Source organism: Gekko japonicus, unplaced genomic scaffold, assembly GCF_001447785.1.
Source record: "Gekko japonicus isolate JY-2015 unplaced genomic scaffold, Gekko_japonicus_V1.1 scaffold1602, whole genome shotgun sequence".
Classification (NCBI taxonomy): Eukaryota; Metazoa; Chordata; class Lepidosauria; order Squamata; family Gekkonidae; genus Gekko; species Gekko japonicus.
The window spans coordinates 365348-386259 of NW_015172053.1; the positions used below are offsets into that span (position 1 = coordinate 365348).

Below are 20912 nucleotides of genomic sequence, written 5' to 3' on the forward strand. Positions count from 1 at the left end.
GCCGATGCCTCCGTCGCCTGGCTGGAGTGGCCGCGGGGGAGTCTGGAGTCGGGCGGCCGCTGGTGGGAGCCGCGGGTGCCCGGGCCGAGATTGGGGGGGCAAGGCGGGCGACAGAAGGCCGATGCCTCCGTCGCCCGGCCCTCTACAGAATCCACCCCCCAAACCTCCAGGTATTTCCCTCCTTAGAGCTGGCAACCCTACATTCCCCTCAGTGCCTGTTGGTAGGCAACTAAGCTTGGTCCTGTCACCTACTTTGGCCTTTGGGAGAAAACACATTGGGGCCAGTCCTGATAGGGTTGCCAACTCCAGATGGGAAATTCCTGGAGATTTGAGGGATGGAGCCTGAAGAGGGTGAGGTTTGAGGAGGGGTGGGACCTCAGACAGGTACACTGCCATAGACTCCACCCTCCAAACCAGTCAGTCCCACATAGGGAACCATTGTTGCCAATCTCCAGGTGAGGGCTGGAGAGCACTCAGTATTACAACTGCTCTGCAGAAGGGAGGGCAGAAGTCAGCTGAAGTCAAAGGGGCAGATAATGGTAGGTTGGTGGCTAGCTGGGAAGGAGATGGGGTTGCCAACTACATGCTGACAAATTCCTGGGGATTTGAGGGGTGGAGCCTGGAGAGGGTGGGGTTTGCAGAGGGGTGGGACCTCAGACAGGTAGAATGCCATAGACTACACCCTCCAAACCAGCCATTTTGTCCTGGGTAACAATTGCTGCCAATCTCCAGGTGAGGGCTACAGATCACTCACAATTACAACTGCTCTTCAGGTAGCAGAGATCAGTTCCTCTGGAGAAAACAGTGGACTCTGTCATTATACCCTGCTGAGGTCACCACAGCAAATTGACACTGTTTGCCCAAAGCCAGAGCACTGCCCCAGAGCCTCTTTCTAGATCTCGTTGTATTGCTTTCACAACGGGCTTTACTGCTAGTATGAAGATAAAATAGAAAGAGGGGGCTGCGGCTCTGTGGTAGAGTGTCTGCTTGGCATGCAGAAGGTCCCAAGTTCAATCTCTGGCATCTCCATTAAAAGGATTTGGTAGTAGGCAATGGGAATGACCTTTACCCAAGACCTTGGAAGGCCACTGATAGACAGTGTTGACCTTGATGAACTAGTTCAGTATAAGGCATCTCCAGGTGTTCATACACTACTATGAGCGCTATGTAGGAAGGATACAAATGTGAAATGGCTGCAGATCACAGAAATGGCTGCAGCTGTACAACTGCACAACATAAAATTCTGCCTCCCACCCTACCAGCTCTTCAGTGTTGGCTTTGACGCTGCCACAGAACAAGCCATACCTGGCCACAAAGATAAGCCATCCAGCCAAAATGACATATAATGCTGCCATACTTTGCCAGGTCACTACTGGTCTATCACTTTTGTCCCACACAACAGCTCTTCTAGGGTTCTGGCCTTTCCCTCTAGCTACAGATTTTGGGGATTACAACCTGGGGCGTTGTCACTATGCTATGGTCCTTCCCCTATGATCCAAATCACAAGACATTTGCAGTGCCAATGGCAACTTGCTAATACATGTAATCACAGGGAATAGTACGTGATGTATGAGCAAGATCATACCTGTTGCAACCAGCATGCAGGAACACTTTTTGCAGAGAGGCAACTTTTGTGTGAGAATTCAATTACATGTTGCACTCAGTCCATCTGTAGTACTGCCCCCTCCCCCAGCAGCAAACAGATTGGACTGACTGACAACAAGTAAGCAGGAAATTTGTAATAACTGCATCTAGCCAGTTAAACAGTTTTATTACCATGCAACACAATTCAAATCAAGACATTTGTGGCATAAGAACATTTGTTACATTTTTATCCCATCTTTCCTCCAATGAGCTCAGGGTAGTATACATGGTTCTCTACCACTTCTGTTTTTATCAGTCTTCTGAAATAGTTTAGGGTGAGACAGTGTGACTGGCTTAAGAGCACTCAATAAGCTTCATGGCTAGAGGACCAGACATGAGTCAGATAAGAAACTACAAAAGCCAACATACACTATTTTAGAAAAAAACTTATGCTATTCGTACATGGTATTCAACAGTAAGAATTGAATGTGCATGATGGGTATTGATTACTATACTTGAACTCTTTCTGTGTCATTTATTAGTATAATCTCCTAATGTTCAGTGCATATTTAAAAATGCTGATCAATCTGAACTCAGCAAAAACAAACTGCCAGCTGATTAGCTAAATATCGTCAAAAATAAGGTATTTATTTTGCCACCATCTAGAAATATCCATTACTGGTGACATGCTTTACATGCAGTCCAGGGATCCGAAATATAGTTGCCAGCTGGCTGATTTTTTTTTTTAAAAAACCATACATAACATTGTTGTTGTTATTCAGTATCAACTTCATTCCTCTTCTATTCATAAACAGTCTTCAGAAACTAGGATTAAGAAAGGGTGCAGGAATCACTCAGCAGCCAGCAAAAAGAGGAAAAGCAAAGATATTACAACTAATTCACATTTCCACCCTGTTCTAAATTAGTCTCCAGTGACTCTTGTAGCAACCAAATTGCTATCTTAATTGCACGTTGCTGACATTTTAATTCCAATGAGAATGCTGATCCCCACAGACAGCGATTACAGGAGTAGATTGCCCAGCTGGTTTTTAGAGGTGAGCACAAGGTTGGGGGGGGGCGTGCCCTCTTTCTAGGACACTTTTCATGAACCCAGCTGGATATGCTCAGGGCGGGGGAGATACAAAGTGTCTCTAGTGATATCTTTCATTGCACTGCCTCTTCAAATACACTGCAGCCCGACAGGTATTGTTTCCATTTCAAATACATCAAAATTGTCACTAAATTCTGCTGTAGGATGGAATTTGGACTATATTTTCAGGTTGAAGTGAATAGTGGCGGATATTCTGGGTCATTCTTGGAATCCACTGGACCTTGCTATTCTCTCATGCACACACAGAGGATGCCATCAGGATTTGTAATACACAGTAACTGTATGATGAAGACAGAATTCTCCCCACTGCCTTGGAAGCATTTGGGGGTTATTAAGGGACACACAGTCAGAGTCATACAGCATAGTGAAAATGGTGCTTTCCATGCCTAGCCTGGGAACTCTGTACTTACACTCCTAAGCGTAGTACTTAGAACCTCGATAAAGGCTGCAGGTACTACATTGATCACTGGATTCATTAACAAGTTAGACACTATATTTTTAGAACTCAGTAAGGACTTCTTCTTTCACTTTGGGTCAGATCTTTTTGGGTCAGGTCTATTGTTCTTTCATGTTTTTTGATGTTATCTTAAAATGATTTTTAATGTTTAATGTTTTTATCTATTGTCTTGTATCTATTGTATTTTATTGTTTTATATTTGTTGTAAACCACCCAGAGAGCTTTAGCTATGGGCAGTATAGAAATGTAGATGATGATGATGATGATGATGATGATGATGATGATGATGATGATGATGATGATGATGATGATGCTACAAGTGATAAATCAACTTAACAAGTTTAGGAAGATGGTGTTACCACCTATTAATGCTATTTTGGATAGTTGCTGTATATGATCATTCTCAATTGAACCTTGCATAAGACTCATCGTATGCTCCACCTCTTGCATTTTATTTCATTTTGACTTCACCATTTACTTTTCTTTCCTCTATGAACTGAGTTTTTACCATGCATCTGATGAAGCGGTCTCTAGTCCATGCAAGTTTATGCCACAATAAATATCTTATTCTTCAAGGTGCTGAAAAAGACCTTCTTGGTTTTGCTGCAACTGACTAGCTCAGATGAACAGTGTCATGTCTTTCCTCTGTGGTAGGCATTCATATTTATTCAAACATAAAGTAAAATCATGTGGTACAAATGTATATTTAACCAATTTTAACAGGACTTGCAGGCAGAAAGTTGTAACCAAAAATATCAGAAATTCTACTCAATTCTACCTATCTATTTTTCTTTTCTTTTTTTGGTATTTCTCATATGTGCATGTGTGTGTGTACACATGTGAGTTTGTGTGTACCTGAAAGTCATGGTGACCTCTGGTGACTGACTCCTACTGACGGCCTGGAGGATATTCAGAGATGTGGCTGAATAAAGCCTACCCATGCCTCTGGTATTTCAAGGAGGTCTCTCATCCAAGTACCTGCCAGAGTTGACCCTGCTTAGCTTCCAAGATCTGATGAGATCGGGCCCGCCTGGGCTATCCAGGTCAGGGCAATTCTACCCATCTATTTCTCAAAGCCAACGAAAATCAAATTAACAGGTTTTATTTTAGTTACTTCTGGCACTTTAGGTGATGAATGTGGGAACTGAACTAGAGGCAGAAATTTGAGAAAGTGAAATCAAGGCCAATGGGTGGATTCTGAATTAGGATAAAACAACCAGGGACCTGCAAGGATGTGTGGTGGGCATCTCATTTTCCCCTTCTCCACTATTTTCCTTTACTGAAAGGCCGCATAGCTTCTTACCTTTTCCTGGTTCCTTCTGACTCACCAAGCCAACCTACCTTTATCTGCCCCACCCCTTGTTTTCGGCTTTCCCTTCCCTAGCATCCTCTTTCCAGGAAAATGCTGGCTGAGTTGTGCAGTCTCAGCTGGGGCCAGGCCCAGTAGGGAACCTGCAAGGACTTGCAGTAGATGCCTTACTTTCCCTGTATCACCTTCCCATTTCCCCCTTCCCTCCTCCTGGAAACCCCCATATACTCACTGTTCTCTGCTTCTTTCTATGCACCCCACCAATCAACCTACCTTTTATTTGCTCTTCCCATCATTGCTATATGTATTATTCACTCCTGCCTTTCTCCACAATGGGACCCAAAGCAGCTTACTTCATTCTCCTCTCCTCCTTGTTATCCTCACAAGAACCCTGTGACATAGGGTGAGTGAGTGACTGGCCTAAGGTCACTCCATGAACTTTCATGGGAGAGTGGGAATTCAAAGCTGGGTCTCCAAGATCCTAGTCTGAATCTTTAACCACTACACAACACTGACTTTTATAGGATGGCTACTGTTGAACAGTAGCAACCAACTGAGACTAAGGCTAAAATCACACACACTAAATCCATTTTCAATGCACTTTCCAACTGGATTTTACTGTGGATTGAAAGTGGATTATTTAGTGTGTGTGATTGCAGCCTTAGTCATGCATGTCAAGTGGTAGCAAGTCACCCAGTGGTTACTGCAAGGCCTGGCTTGGTGAGTTCTCAGCAAAGGCTGGAACAACCCTGGAAAGGGCCCTGCCCTATGCTCCTGCTTTTTACTGATAAAAACAAAAGCTTGAAGGGTGGCAATACTATTATGGTTGCCTAGCAACCCCCACAACAGCCATTTCTTAAAGGTATAGGTGGTACTGGGGGGGGTGACTCCCAATGTATTTTTTCAGCCCACAGAGTTTTCAAGTTTGTAGTGATATCTGCCTTGTCTGTACATAGTTACAATCTTTGAACAAAATTCAGCATACTACATATTAAAGGAACAGGGATGGATAGTCACACACACACACAAAATAGCACTGTGGGTGAGTGAGTGAGTGCTGAAAGTTGATCCACCACTAGTTGTGACTTCGGAAAAGAATTTTGGATGTTGTGGCAAAATGCTGGATTGAATCACCAGCAAAAGAGACTGAACTAGCGCACTGCTGGAGCCTTTTATAAACCTGGAAAACACCCACAAGATTTAATGAAAACCATAAACTATACTCATAAGCTTTGTTGTTGTTCAGTCGCACAGTTGAGTCCGACTCTTCGCGACCCCATGGACTAGATCCCGCCAGGCCCTCCTGTCTTCCACTGTCCTCTGAAGTTTGCTCAGTTTCATGTTCGTTGCATCGATGACACTGTCCAACCATCTCATCCTTTGCCGTCCCTGTCTTCTTTGACCTTCAATCTTTCCCAGCATCAGGGTCTTCTCCAGTGAGTGCTCCCTTCTCATTTGGTGGCCAAAGTATTTGAGCTTCAGTTTCATTATCTGGCCTTCCAGGGAACAGTCAGGGTTGATTTCTTTGAGGATTGACTGATTTGTTCTTCTTGCAGTCCAAGGGACTCTCAAGAGTCTCCTCCAGCACCATAGTTCAAAAGAATCTATTCTTCGGCGCTCGGCCTTCCTTATAGTCCAACTCTCACAGCCATACATGACTACTGGGAATACCATTGCTTTGACCATGCGGACTTTTGTTGGCAGGGTGATGTCTCTACTTTTTATCATGCTGTTTAGGTTCGCCATCACTTTCCTCCCAAGGAGCAGGCGTCTTTTAATTTCATGACTACTGTCACAGTCTGCGGTGATCTGGGATCCCAGGAACGTGAAGTCTGTCACTACTTCCACGACTTCCCCTTCTATTTGCCAAGGAGTGATGGGGCCGGATGCCATGATCTTAGTTTTTTTGATGTTGAGCTTCAAGCCCACTTTTGCGCTCTCCTCTTTTACCCTGAGCAAGAGGCTCTTTAGGTCCTCTTCACTTTCTGCCATTAGAGTGGTATCGTCTGCATATCTGAGGTTGTTGATCTTTTCCCCAGCAATCTTAATTCCCGCTTGTGATTCATCCAGGCCAGCATTTCGCATGATGTACTCTGCATATATATTAAATAAGCAAGGTGACAATATACATCCTTGTCGTACTCCTTTTCCTATGCTGAACCAATCAGTTGTTCCATATCCGGTTCTAACTGTCGCTTCTTGGCCCTTATACAGGTTTCTCAAGAGACATGTGAGGTGGTCTGGTACTCCCATCTCTTTAAGGACCTGCCATAGTTTGTTGTGATCCACACAGTCAAAGGCTTTAGCATAGTCAATGAAGCAGAAGTAGATGTTTTTCTGGTACTCTCTTGCTTTCTCCATAATCCAGCAAATGTTGGCAATTTGATCTCTAGTTCCTCTACCTCTTCGAAACCCAGCTTGTACTTCTGGTAGTTCTCTATCCACGTACTGTTGAAGCCTAGCTTGTAGGATCTTGAGCATGACCTTGCTAGCGTGTGATATGAGTGCAATTGTGCGATAGTTTGAACATTCCTTGGCATTGCCCTTCTTTGGGATTGGAATGTATACTGATCTTTTCCAATCCTGTGGCCACTGTTGCGTTTTCCAAATTTGCTGGCAAATGGAGTGCAGCACTTTAACAGCATCATCTTCTAAGACTTTGAATAGCTCAGCTGGAATACCATCACCTCCACTAGCTTTGTTGTTAGTAATGCTTTCTAAGGCCCATTTAACTTCACATTCCAGGATGTCTGGCTCGAGGTCAGTGATTATACCGTCGTGGTTGTCAAGGACATCGAGGTCTTTCTTGTATAGTTCTTCTGTGTATTCTTGCCATCTTTTCCTAATATCTTCTGCTTCTGTTAGGTCCCTACCGTTTTTGTCCTTTATCATGGCAATCTTTGCACGGAACGCTCCCTTGATTTCTCCAATTTTCTTGAAGAGATCTCTAGTCCTCATAAGCTAGGACATAGGACATTTTCACTTGACAGGAATCAAGTCATACTCTACTGGCGAAAAAGCAGCCCAAAATGGATTGGCTTAAATTTTTATCTTCAGAAATTGACACAAAATCTAAACATTGAAAAAAGATTGCAAAACAACAACAACAAAATGTATACAAAGATGGTGACAATGGTATGAAAGCTATTACAACAAAACTTAAAGCTTAAATTGAAATAGTAGTCTTAACTATAAACTCCTAAATGAGATGGCTATTACCTGTTCCAGTCAAAACAGTTTCCAAACGACATGCTACAACCTTCTAGAGTACCATACCCCCTGGTATTGGTCAGTGAAATTAAGACCTTGATTAAGCAACAAAAAAGGGGGAAAGCACCTAGCCCTGACCTAATACCAGCAGAACTATTTAAAATCGACCCAAACTGGTGGGCACAGATTCTGGCCTTAGTTTTTACAAATATAAATAAGACAGGAAATATACCCAAAGCTTGGCATAGCGTGATAATTGTCCCAATTTATAAAAGGGGGACTTGATGGACCCAGAAATTATCATCCAATAAGCTTGTTGTCTACCATAGGAAAACTTTATGCAGCAATGCTCTTTGGAAAGTTTCGGTCCTGGGTCGAGGAAAATAATATTCTTGAGAATGAGCAGGCTGGCTTCAGGAAAGAAGCAAGTACAATTGATACTGTCATACATTCCAATACCTAGTAGATAAAAATAGAGCTCTGGAGAAGGTATATTGGCAGTTGCCTTTATGGATCTTAAATCAGCATTTGATACAATATCCAGGCCCTGATTATGGGGAAAGCTGAAGAAGTATGGCATTGAATCTCGTCTCCTTTATTTAATACAGCAGCTATACAGTTGCCCAACTGCCTGGGTCAGGTGTGGGGCAATGGGCCAGTTATCTGGGGTACTCTCCTTAGACAAAGGCATTAAACAGGGATGCATTCTTGCACCCCATTGTTCAATTTATATATTAACCATCTCAGACCTTGCCTTTTGAGGAATGATTTCCATCTCCCATATTTATCCAAATGCAAAATTCCGTTTCTTTTATACGCAGACAATGCAGTGCTAATGCCCAGATCAGTAGCAGGGCTTCATAAATGTTTTAAAAATTTTGAGGACTACTGTAATCATGAAGGTCTGTCTACTTAGTGTCCCATACCATGAAAAATTAATCCATCATTTTGGATATGCCCCAAGAACAGAAAGCCTTCAGATAGCACTCAATCCACCCTCTTTCTGCTAATATATGGGCAGTGACATCATCATAAGGCAGGAAGGAAGCAATGGACATAACAGCTCCCTGTTACACTACACTACAGGTGATCAACACAGTGGAATCTCTGAAACATCTCCAATGTCCAGAAAACACAGCCCCAAACACAGCGTTACTGACTGCAAAAGAGGGTAGGATGCTGGATTGCAATAACAACAACAACTTATTCAATTTTTACCTCGCCCCATCCCACAAGCGGGCTTAGGGCAGCTTTTTCTGCATTTGCAAAGAGGTGATTTGGGGAGAAGAAGAAGAAGAAGAAGAGATTGGATTTATACCCCGCCCTTCACTTGGAGTCTCAGAGCGGCTTACAAACTCCTTTCCCTTCCCCTCCCCACAACAGACACCCTGTGAGGTGGGTGGGGCTGAGAGAACTCTGACACAAACTGCTCTTTTTCAAGGACAGCTGTGCCAGAGCTTGTGACTGACCCAAGGTCACATCAGCAAGTGCAAGTGGAGGAGTGGGGAATCAAACCCGGTTCTCCCAGATTAGAGTCCGCGCACTTAACCACTACACCAAACTGGCTCTGGGAGGTGATTAAGCCAAACAGGCAGACGCTTATTTTAACTGTAGTGTAATATGTCCCCTCAATTATAATTTAGAGAACTGTACCATAGAGCTCAACAATTTGGAAGTGCTAATTCTCAATATATTTTCATGGCACGATCCAATCTATGCAGAAGGATGCATTCAGATCCTGCTTCTCTAACACCTTGTTAAAAAGACAAGCCTTGTTTCTAACGGGTTTTCCACAAAGTCTCCAAGATTGCTGATGTCTCTAAATGGAAAGATTGCTTACTTTGGCAGAAAGGGTAATGGAAATACCCCACTGCACAGCGATCACAGGCAATCCCCTGAAACCCAACACGGCATCTGCATTGTCCTGTTCTTCTGTCACAATCACTGCTGTCTAATACGCCAGAGCCAGAGCACCAACAACCTGGGCGGTACAAATTGAAAGGAAGAGTTTAATAGTCTTGAGTTTTATGTTACTGAAGATTTGAAAACATAGGATGACATTTGTACAGCATTTGAATTTGGCATCTAAAAGCAAAATTGCATCACTTGCAATGACCCATGTGAGCCAAAACAATCCTGGCTTGCAGCCATCTTTGCATACAAAAGAAAAAAGGACACAACAGCATTATTGCACAAGCAAGCAAAAGGAACCCTCACCCAAACTAAAAGAGAGAGACTAGCGCTGTCTATGCAGCGACAATATTACTTGTTAAAGAAGAAAGCTTAAGCAATTCTATTGCTAAGGGAAATGCAAGTAATTTCCAGTTACTGATTTAAGGTTTTCATTTCTAGGCAGTAAAGAAGCCCTTGGTTTTTGGAAGAGCCTTGTGATGGGAGAGCTCTTGGGGGGGGGGGGGGGAAGGCTACCTTTCTCTGCAGGTCTGTGCAGAGAATGTGCAGAAGAGCACCTATTTTAAAATGACTTTTATTTTTAAACTGGCATTTCTAGAATACTTTTAAAACAAACATGAACTGGCCAATGTGTTATACTGTTCATTCTTGGTAAGAAAGAAAAACTGAAATTCAAGGAGCCCGATCAAGGGCAAAACAACATCATTAAATGTGACAATCCACAGGCCTCTGCATGTTTACCCAGATTCAAGTACTGCTGAATTCAACTGGATTTACTTTCAAGTAAATGTACATGGGATTACAGTGCTTGTCCATCTATTGCAATGGCATTTAGGGCAAGCTTATATGTGAGTTTATTTCTCTTTTTCTATATTCCAAATGGGCTAGAAGCAGTTTGTTTTAAAGCTCCCATGGGTAGAAATGGTCTAATGTTTGAAATAATTTATTTTTATGAAGCTCCTCCCTCATGTGCATCAGCTTTTTGGTCTTTCCTGAATCACTTGTCTGAATAGAAGTTCAGTCTCAAATTATGGAATTGGAGATGTTTGCTCTGCTCTATCAGGAATAGTTTCTTTCCTCAATTAGTGTTTGTTTGTGTTATAGCTAATGCTGTGTTAGATTTGGGTGGGCAGCCGTTTTGGTCTGAAGTAACAGAACAAAGTCTGAGTCCAGTGGCACCTTCAAGACTAACAAAGTTTAATTCTAGGTATAAGCTTCCGTGTGCATGCACACTTCTTCAGATACATTGAAACTGACTTCATCAAGCCCTACGTATAGGTATAGTGGGGGGGGGGTAGTTGCCAGTAAAGGCTAGTTAGAGTCAAGATGCATAAGTAACTGAGCAATAAGCAGGGCTTTTTTGGTAGAAAAAGCCCAGCAGGAAGTCATTAGCATAATAGGCCACACCCAACAACAGAAACTCATTAGCATATTAGGCCACACCCCCATGTTACCAGAAGTGTTGTCGTCCAGCCACACCCACCTTTTGCTTCTTATTCTGTTTACTTTGTTGTCAAAACCCTGGGCTTTTTTGTAGCAGGAACTTCTTTGCATGTTAGGCCACACATACCCTAATGAAGCCAATCCTAATGAGTTTCTGCTATTAGGTGCAGCCTATTATGCTAATGAGTTCCTGCTGGGCATGGCCAACTCAGGAGCCAGCCGGAACTCCGTTCCTGTGCGTTCCTGCCCAAAAATAGCCCTGGGATAAGTATAGCTAAGATTGGATTAAAGCAGTTGTTAAGAGCTGTGGATAACAGCAAATTAACATACAGATAATAAAAGAGTTAACAGATGTGAGAACTACGTTTCAGTCCAGTGGCACCTTAGTTAATCAGAGTCATAAGTCAGTTCCAAGATTACTGCTTTAAAAGGCTGAGAAGCTGATTTTGCTGACAATAGGCCGGATGGGTGGAGGAGGGGGCTCCTGCCTCCCCCCACCTTTTTCCTTAGCTTCAAGAACTCCCAGTGAGACGTTATTGGAGCCAATGACTTCCCACTAGAGGTACTTTCAACTCAGGAAAAAGGCTGGGGGCTAGTAGGAGCCCCCTCCTCCACCCATGTCACATGTCGTTAGCAAAATTAGCTTCTCAGGCTTTTAAAACAACATTCTTGGAGCTGATGCATGATTGATCAAATTGGTGAACCTGGAGACAACTAGTAAACATATATATTGTATAATTTAGCCCTTAGCATTGAAACCAATATGAAAGAAGCACTAGGTGACAGATTACAAACATTATATCAGAGCAATGGGGCATATTCTAATACATGTCCTAATACGAAAAGCTTACATGTAAGTTCACCATCCTTGGACATCCCCAAACAAACACAGAAAGGTAACCAAATCACAGAAAGAACCCCTATCAACATAGAAACATATCTTCAGAGTATCTAGTTTTTTCAGGATTGTGTCTATGACTGCAATTAAATGATAAACTACAAACAATGTAAAGAAGGGGACCTACCAAGTATATGACCAGCTGAAGGATCTTCAGGACTTGGAGTAGCAGGAGGATAAACAGAAGTCCCTTTTAAGGGGGGAGGAATAAAATCTATTAGGAGGTTACATTACAGATGTGTTTTCTTATATATTAATGTAAGTAGACACTTTCCTTTTACTTCATACTCTGGCAGCCTGTAAAATTTACCCTGTTCATCCACTTCAAACTTGGTGTGTCTTTAGATTAGAGGGAGGAGCCAGGACACTCCACATATATTGGCAGAGTTCATTTAATCCTATTCAAGATCTATCATCATTCATTTATTTAAAGATTTTAAATGTAGCTATCATACTTAAGAGGTTACGCAGTTACAGCAAGGTTCAGTACATTGTAATATAGTTGGGTTAGGTTTACTTTGCTAATTTTGTGACTGTTATATATTCTCCTACAAACAGGTTTTATGTGGCACCTTGATATGTATTGCTGTTTCAAAATGTTTTTCTTAATAAAAAAGTTTTTAAAAAACGTTTAGAGGGAGGAATATGTTCTGTGCCTGTTGATCACATCTTTATGAACTCCCCTAAACCCTCATATACATTCCTCATTGAGAATAATGGTCCCAAACTCCAAAACCACACAGATTTGAGTCTTAAACTGGAAATGCTTTACCCAAAAATAGGCTATCACGGTTAAAATCCCCTTCCTCCAAGTCTGGATCCAAAGTTATTACAAAATGTTTTCTTGGTGCTCACCCCTAGACAGCACACCTGCACTCTCATTCAGAGGACATTTAAAAATAGAACTTATAGAAGTCTGCTTCCCCACCAATTCAACCAATCATGGAGAGATAACCACAGATATCAGTTGTGAAATCCAGCTTTATCTCAGATTTCAGGAATGACTGCTGCTCTTATTCAAAATGCATGACAGAATTCAGAATATTTACTTACTTGTCTTACTTGGGATAATAATATTTACTGATAGTTTAAAGGTAAAGGTAAAGGTTCCCTTGCTCGAAAGCCAGTCGAATATGACTCTAAGGTTGCGGCGCTCATCTCCGTTTCAAAGCCGAAGAGCCAGCGCTGTCTGAAGACGTTTCTGTGGTCATGTGGCTGGCATGACTAAACACCAAGGTGCACGGAACGCTGTTACCTTCCCACCAAAGTGGTACCTATTTATCTACTTGCAATTTCTTGCTTTCGAACTGCTAGGTTGGCAGCAGCTGGAACTAGAGACGGGAGCTCACTCCGTCTTGCGGCACCCGGGTCTCGAACTGCTGAACTACTGACCTTCCACAGCCTGCAGTTCAGCGTCTTAACCACTTGAGCCACCGCAGCTCCTACTGATAGTTTAGTGCACCATAATTAGAATGAATTGATGAAGGTGCATATTCAATAAAACAGAGGACACAAATGCAAAGATGTGTTTGATACACTGGTACTCACGGTCACAGAAAGGAAAACCATGGTATCCTTCAGCACACTGGTCACAGTGCTTGCCCTGATAATTCGGTTTACAATAGCAGTGACCTGATCCTTCCTCACAGCCATTAGAATGTTCTGGATTACAACTGCAAGCTAAATAAAATATCATCAGCATGAAGTCTTTCCTCTACACAATTTATTTCCTGAAGATTAGTATTGTAACTACAACAATTTCCATTATACATAAGTCTGTAATTTGGAAATGGAATATTATTTCATATCTTTTTAGTGCTGTGTGAGTTAGCCATGCTAATATATAGTCCTCCTTCTGACAACAGCTTATGCTAAACAAATGACTAGTAACTCTCTGCCAGAGGTTAAGCTTGTTTACATGATTGACATCTCTGTCTCCTAGGCTCATGGCAAGCTGCTACCTTTTCTAAAGTTGATTTTGTTTGTCATCTTGGACTCTGGAGTCAAACCTCAGTTTCCTGAGGAGATCTATTGTCTGATCTCTTGACAAGTTTTTAACACTAAAAAGCAGCTGCAAGAGGACAATTCTGATCAGGGCTGTGGTACAAGAGGGGAGAGTGATGTTCACCAATTCCTTCCTATATCCCTCAACATTGCTGAGGGCCCCCCTCACGAATGACTTTTCAGAGGTTGCAGGAACTGCCACAAGAAAGGGAAGGTGGCCAAGACCCACTCTGCTTACTCCATTCCATTCTCAGTTCCTTGGATCTGGTGCTCTGGTCCCTGTGCACAGGGATACACTGGCAGGTGCAGTTTTCCTAGCAGTGGTACAGTAGTAAAGGCAGCTGTTCTTTTCAGCCATTTGCTTTCTAAGCAGATATTTGAAGCCAGACAGCAGCAACCTTATATTTTCTGCTATGTGTGTACTGATCTTGAACCAAACAATCACCAACAAGGGCATCCTAAGCAGAGTTACACCCTTCTAAGCCCACAGACTATAAATACATTAACTACATATGGTAACATCTTCGGAAATGAACTTCAGATTTTTCCCTCCTTTGAAATAAAGAAAAAAATCAAATAAAAAAATTGAAAAGAAAGTAACCTACGTATACATCCATTTGGCGCTGTCACCGGAACACCATAAGGACGATAATAGCCCTTCGAACATCTCTCACAATTTACACCAGCTGTGTTGTGCTAGGCAGGTTAAAGTGAGATTAAAATGTAACTAGAGATACACAGTTGTTAGTACAGCCAGGCAGGAAATTAAGTGAATACAGCAATTTTAAAACTACATCACTACTGCAAAGCAAATATGGCAGATGTGCAGTGCATAAAGTTCTGCTTATACTGCAAAACTGTCATCTTGGACTATATTATATTACCATAAAACATATAAAATAATCAATATATAGTGAAATGCTTAAACCAGTTAAAAATAAATTCCTGGCTTCTGTCCCTGGACTATTTCCATGTAATGATAAGAAATTTACATAGGGACAGAGTGCCAGCAACAAACATTAGCTGGTCCTATTGGCAAAATTAATAAAATCTTATATAAAATAGTTATTCCAGTAAAAGACTCATTCCTGGCCACCTTATATTTAATACACATAATAAAAGAACGTTTTTCTCTCTCTGCATTTGCATGAGGACAGTGTGCTGAAAACAGTTAAACAACTCCCCTAGGTTGCAAAACAAAACACAGGGGGAAATGCCCAAAATAAGTATTTTTTAAAAATAAAAAGCATAAAACCAACTTATTTGGACAGCAGAGGTATTTTAACCTTTGTGATTGTCTACAGATATGGTTGCCTTTTGATTTTGTAGGCTTCTGCCCACCGCTGGACAGCTGGTTGGCGGGAGGGAATCCCCCCAAACAGCGACATCGTACGTGACATGCCTACATCACCCAGAAGTGATGTTGGCGATGTCAGGGGGTGACACTCTGAACTTTGGGCAAAATTCTATGGTTTGATACCGATTGTACCATAGAGTTTTGTCCAAAATCAAAAGCATCACCCCTGACATCTGTGCTGGGTCAGCCGGTCACCATGGATACCATGCACTGGAAACTGGATACACAGCCTGAAATCAAGTCGAGCAACAGAGCCGAAGGTCAGAAAGCCAGGAAATCAGTCAAAGGTTGTAGGAGTTAGAAGTAGCAGAGGCTAACAGCCAGGATCAGGTCTGAGCATGGTTGCTTCTGCCCTGAGGCAGGTGCGTGGGGGTGTTTATGACCAGGTCCTCCCTTCCCTGGGAGTCAATCTGCCAAGACTCACAGCCCCTCATGTTGCCTTTGCAAGAGCTGCAGTCTGCCACTCCTGTGCAGCTGCTGGGGCCTCTTCTCCCTCAGGTGCTGTTAAGGGTTCCTCTTCTGGGCTGACTCCAGAGGAGACTGGGTCGCTCCATGCCTCTTCTTCATCGGAGGAGTAGTCAGCCTCAGCAGAGCTAGTACCCATGACAACATCACTTCCAGGTGATGCAGGCATGTAGCGTGCAATGTTACTGTTTTGGGGAAATTGGGGGGCACATCACTTCCCACTCCTGGAATGTCCCCCCCCATCCCCCTGTCAGTGGGAAAAGGGGATCTGGCAACCCTATCTATAGATCATTTTTAAAAATGCATTTACTGCAAGAAAATGAAATGTGTGTCCCAGTGATTTACTGCAGGACACACATCAAGCTGGATCCAGCACAAAATTCCTGCTTGTGTTAGAGGTCTTGTGCAAGTAAAAACACAAGAAAAAGACCGTGGTAGTGGCTTTCACAAAGTCAAACTTGTTGCGTTTCCACTTGCATAAAACCTTGCACAACCAATTTGCAGCACTGGGCACTATAATATATGAAGAGGAAAGCGCTAGGTGTTGCACAAGACCCTGCGAAAGTGGAAATGCCCTAAGCCTGTTTACCTTTCTTCTTATGTATTGTTGCATCCAAGCCATAGTCTTTGAAAAATGACAAATCATACTATCGCTGTACACCAGGGGTGTCAAACATAAGGCACAGGGGCCAGAATTGGCTTATGGTTTTTTATAATTGCTGGCTATGTTTTTTCTTTACAAGGGAGGGAACAGAAGACTGCTCGGGGAACAACCTCATCTGGAGCAGTCAGGTAGTGTGGGAGCATCTGCCCAGTGCTGCACTGCTGGCTCTCCAGTCCACCCATGTGGGTTTCCTCTATACCCCCTCCCAGCCCATGGGGCCTTGCAGTGAGGATATACCAACTCGGAGCTTACCAGCTGCTGTCCTTTATACAGTTTATATCTCCAATACCTGGCATTACGTTTTATGGCCCATATGGCCCGGCCTGACAAAGTGACATTTATGTCAGATCCGAACCTCTGCTGTACACCACGTCCCAATTTCCATTATTTCATCCATGCATACAATTCCCAATGAGTTTCTATGATAAAAATGGGAAAAGAACTACAATTCATCTGCCTCTCCTGTTGGGAAAGCCTATAATTAAATTTCATGGCTAAGCAGTTTTACCCAATCTAATTGCTACAATATCAAGTTATGAACAATCATCATCATTGCCTGGACAGTGTTTCTTAGATTCCAGTCACTTTTCCTCTTTTATGTTCCAGGAAGAAGATTAGCTAACAAGTCCTTTCATAGGCAAGACACAAAGAGGAAGCTCTAAATAGTAATAACAAATGAAAAAGAAAGAGAATCCTTCTTTCTCTTTGAAATAGTTGTTTAAAAAAACTATATCCATCTACATATCACACATAACCTAGTTTTCATTTTAACACATGGATAAAAAATAAATGGCAGTTAATCTGCACATTTCCTCTGATTTTCAGATCTTAAATAGAAGGACACCTGCCATCTGGAGGCATTTTATTTATTTATTTATAATTTTTAACTTCCTGTTCTTTCATCCAGGAACTCAAGGTCACTTACACATTAGATTTCCTATTCTGGTTGGATCCTGACCTGCTGTATGAAGTGCTCCATAATCAATGTGTGCATGTGAAGTGCCATAAAGTCGCTTCCGACTGATGGTGACCCTATGAATTAATTATGTCCTTCTATCATTAACATCCTTGCTCAGGTCTTGCAAACTGAGGGCAATGGCTTCCTTGATCAAATCAATTCATTTCATGTTGGATTTTCAATCCATTTCATGTTGGGAACAATGGCACGGAGTCGGGATGGCCTGATCAGACCATCCCGACACCATGAGAGCGCACTGGAGCAATCAGACACAGGAAAGTCCATCCGTGGCCCGTCACAACCCACTTACTACCGGATTTTCCCTGGTGTCTTTTTACTCCACTTCTGCGGCAGAGCAGAACGGGTTGCTGATGGCTGCGGGGTGCTTCCCAGATGTTGTTGTCTGATCACACCCTCTAAATCTGCCTGGCATTTGTGCCTATGGCGGGTCTAATTGTGCGTATGATCGCGCTCATAAATTGGCAACTTCTGGGGCCATTGAGGATCCCATTGCTATGCCTTTCATTTGCAAATATAATGCCAGCTTCTCTTGATTATTCAAATTTGCCCATCCGGATTTTAAATTACATTCCAGTTTTTCTAAATCACTCATTAGTCTTTCCTCAAACACTTGTATAGCAGGAGGGATGGGCCCAGGAGATATAAAGTGTGATATAGTATAAATTATTTTATTTTTTTAATTTTTTAAATCTCAAGGTTCTGACATGTTTGAAAATGTCCAACCGTGAGGTCACTGGATCATAACATGAAGTCGGAACATAAGATAAGGACCCATAGTACTTGTTCTATAAGTGTTCGATCAGGTCTCCATCTCAACTTCGGTTGGTAATATGTATTTTCTTGCTGTTGGTTTTTTTCTTTTCATCAATAGTATATTCCATATGGCCTGGGGTTGTGTATCCTCATACAAAAAAGTTGCTGGAACTATTGTCCTCATCTCCAGTTATATTGTTACGCTCTATGGCACTAACTATATTGTTCATCTGGAGGATCTGAAGAGTCAGCAAAGGATACCTTCCTTGTAGAGTTATGGGATCTTTAAAACATCCATGGATAAATTCTGTTGTATTCATAATCCATTTTATCCCATTGAGATTTTTAAAATTTAAACTAATTCCTCCTTAAAAACTTGTAGTTCCTTATCTAGTTGTGCCAGTTTCTGATCTAAATTTCTTTCATGTTGTTCTCCTTGTAACTCAGATATTTTATTTATTTATAAATTCGGTTTATAACCCACCCTCCCCGCTACGCGGGCTCAGGGCGGCTCACAATCAGGCATAAGCCTCGCATAAAACACATTTAAAACCATTTAAAATCCTATCAATAATTTCCATCATTATTAAGTGCTCTCGATGTTCAAATTTCCATAAATTTCCATAAAGATGGCGTGATAGTGCTGTTATACCCACTCAGTGCCATCTGTTCCACTTAGCGCCGTTGATCTTCTTCCAGGGCCAGATGATGATGGTCCGATAGTGGACCAATGGTTGATTGTAGCTTGCTGACAGTGTGGTTACATATTTTGAATGATGAGGATCATAAGTTCCAATGAACATTTGTTCAAATTAAGCACCATTTTTTAACAAATTCCTTATCATTCTGAAAAAGTCCAAGCTCCTTATTTATTCTCAGACCTCTTGGAATACTCTTAGTTCAACAGTAGATGCATGTAGATAAATTTTAATCTTTTTATGGAGAAAGACTAGGTTTTTTTGTCTCTTCTGTTTACAGCGAGTTTCTTTTCCTCATGGAATCTCAAGGACAGAATAAGCTCCAGTGGTTTTGTATGTGATTGATATTTTATCACCTGGATTTTGGCTTTTAATGTAATATTTGTATAATAATAATTGTATAGTTAAGATATATATATATCTTAACTATATATCTTAACTATACAATTATTCCTGTAAATTCAGTGGTATAATTGTATATATTATCTATTACAGATTCCCCTGATGAAGCCTCTTGGTGAAACGTGTAGTGAATTTTTTGGAAATTTTAACTGAGTAATAAAATATATTTTACCTGATTTTGCACTATCGGCCTTGGCCTCATTTTTTATCTCCAGTGACTGGTGTGGCCCTTTTATATTCTTCTTGGGTAAAACTTGAAACCATCCATCATAAACAGTTACTTATCTAACTCACAGTTCTTATTTATATATAGCCTGTAAGAACAGAAGAGTATTTTACCTGGCAGTCGATGCAAACTCCTCCACCTTGATAATGTCCAGAGAGACTTAAGCTCTCTTTACGCTGTTCAACCTCAGGACTATAATAGCAATCACTGGCATGCCCGTGACAGTTGCAGGCTGGGAGAAATGGTAGGTTATATTTCATTATATCAGTGCAAATTTCTGGAGAACATGCAATACAGTTTTAAAAATCTACATATGCATGGATAAAATGACCTAAACAATCTTAGTACTTCCCAAGCACACAGGGAAGCTACCTAAGAAGCACACATGAAGTTTATCTGATCCCAAATGCCTGTTCGCTCTCCTGCTTTATCGCAGTGGTACTTGACACTGTTCTATATTACAACAAAACTAATAAGAGAGGGCAGGACATGGACCACTACAAGAAATGCCAAACCTGCCAGCTGCTTTCAGCAGTGGAGGGCTTAAAGGGCTTTTTTTGTAGAAAAAGTCCAGCAGGAACTCATTAGCATAATAGGCCACACCCAGCAGCAGAAACTCATTAGCATATTAAGCCACACCCGAGTGCACCGCTCATTAGCATATTAAGTCGCATTCCCATGTTACCAGAAGTGTGGTCATCCAGCCAGACCCACCTTTTGCTTCTTATTCTGTTTACCTTGTTTGTGGTCAAAACCCAGGGCTTTTTTTGTAGCAGGAACTCCTTTGCATGTTAGGCCACACACCCCTAAAGTAGCCAATCCGAATGCGTTTCTGCTGTTGGGTGTGGCCTGTTATGCTAATGAGTTCCTGCTGGGTGTGGCCAACTTTGGAGCCAGCCGGAACTCCGTTCCTGTGCGTTCCTGCCCAAAAATAGCCCTGAATATATAATGTAATGGCTATATAAACAGCACCTTCAGCCAAAAGAAGATCCAGTGCCTGGTCCTCACGGGTTGTGCCTTGTCTTGTTGTGTCTTAAACCAGCCTCTGGAGGACCTGATCTATTCTGAACGCTTGGACAGCTTGCATATTAATACATTTTGTTTCTCGAAGCAAATACAACTTAATACATACACACCCAAACCTAATCAGATTGTGCAAAAAGAAAACTTTACATGTGATAGGACCATAAGTTGTTTAAACAACCTCCAAGTCAGAGCTCCGGTTTACTTTGACACAAATTAAGCCATAAATAAATGTATATTGTGTCCTATGCACTTGCCGTGAATTTATACACTCATTTAATTTAGGGATTACACAAATTAACTGTCATCTTATTGCTTGCACTGTAATTCTGTTTTGGATTCAGTGGGAGAAATTATATAGGAGCCTTTTTTGTTTAACTAATCAGGTGAGCAGACCAGAAAAGAGGTGTCATTATAT

At 41.9% G+C, this 20912-nt stretch overlaps 1 protein-coding gene across 1 annotated transcript in view; it reads right to left on the reverse strand.

Annotated features, from left to right (window-relative positions):
- Nucleotides 1–20912, reverse strand: part of LAMA3 (laminin subunit alpha 3) — a 169607-nt gene that overhangs the window by 106695 nt on the left and 42000 nt on the right. Inside the window, exons 8-12 of the mRNA XM_015420742.1 lie at nt 19585–19703; nt 14533–14623; nt 13472–13603; nt 12051–12113; nt 9512–9652 (exon numbers count right to left, since the gene is read on the reverse strand). Coding sequence (XP_015276228.1) covers nt 9512–9652; nt 12051–12113; nt 13472–13603; nt 14533–14623; nt 19585–19703 — 546 coding nt within the window. The remainder of the gene's footprint in view (nt 1–9511; nt 9653–12050; nt 12114–13471; nt 13604–14532; nt 14624–19584; nt 19704–20912) is intronic.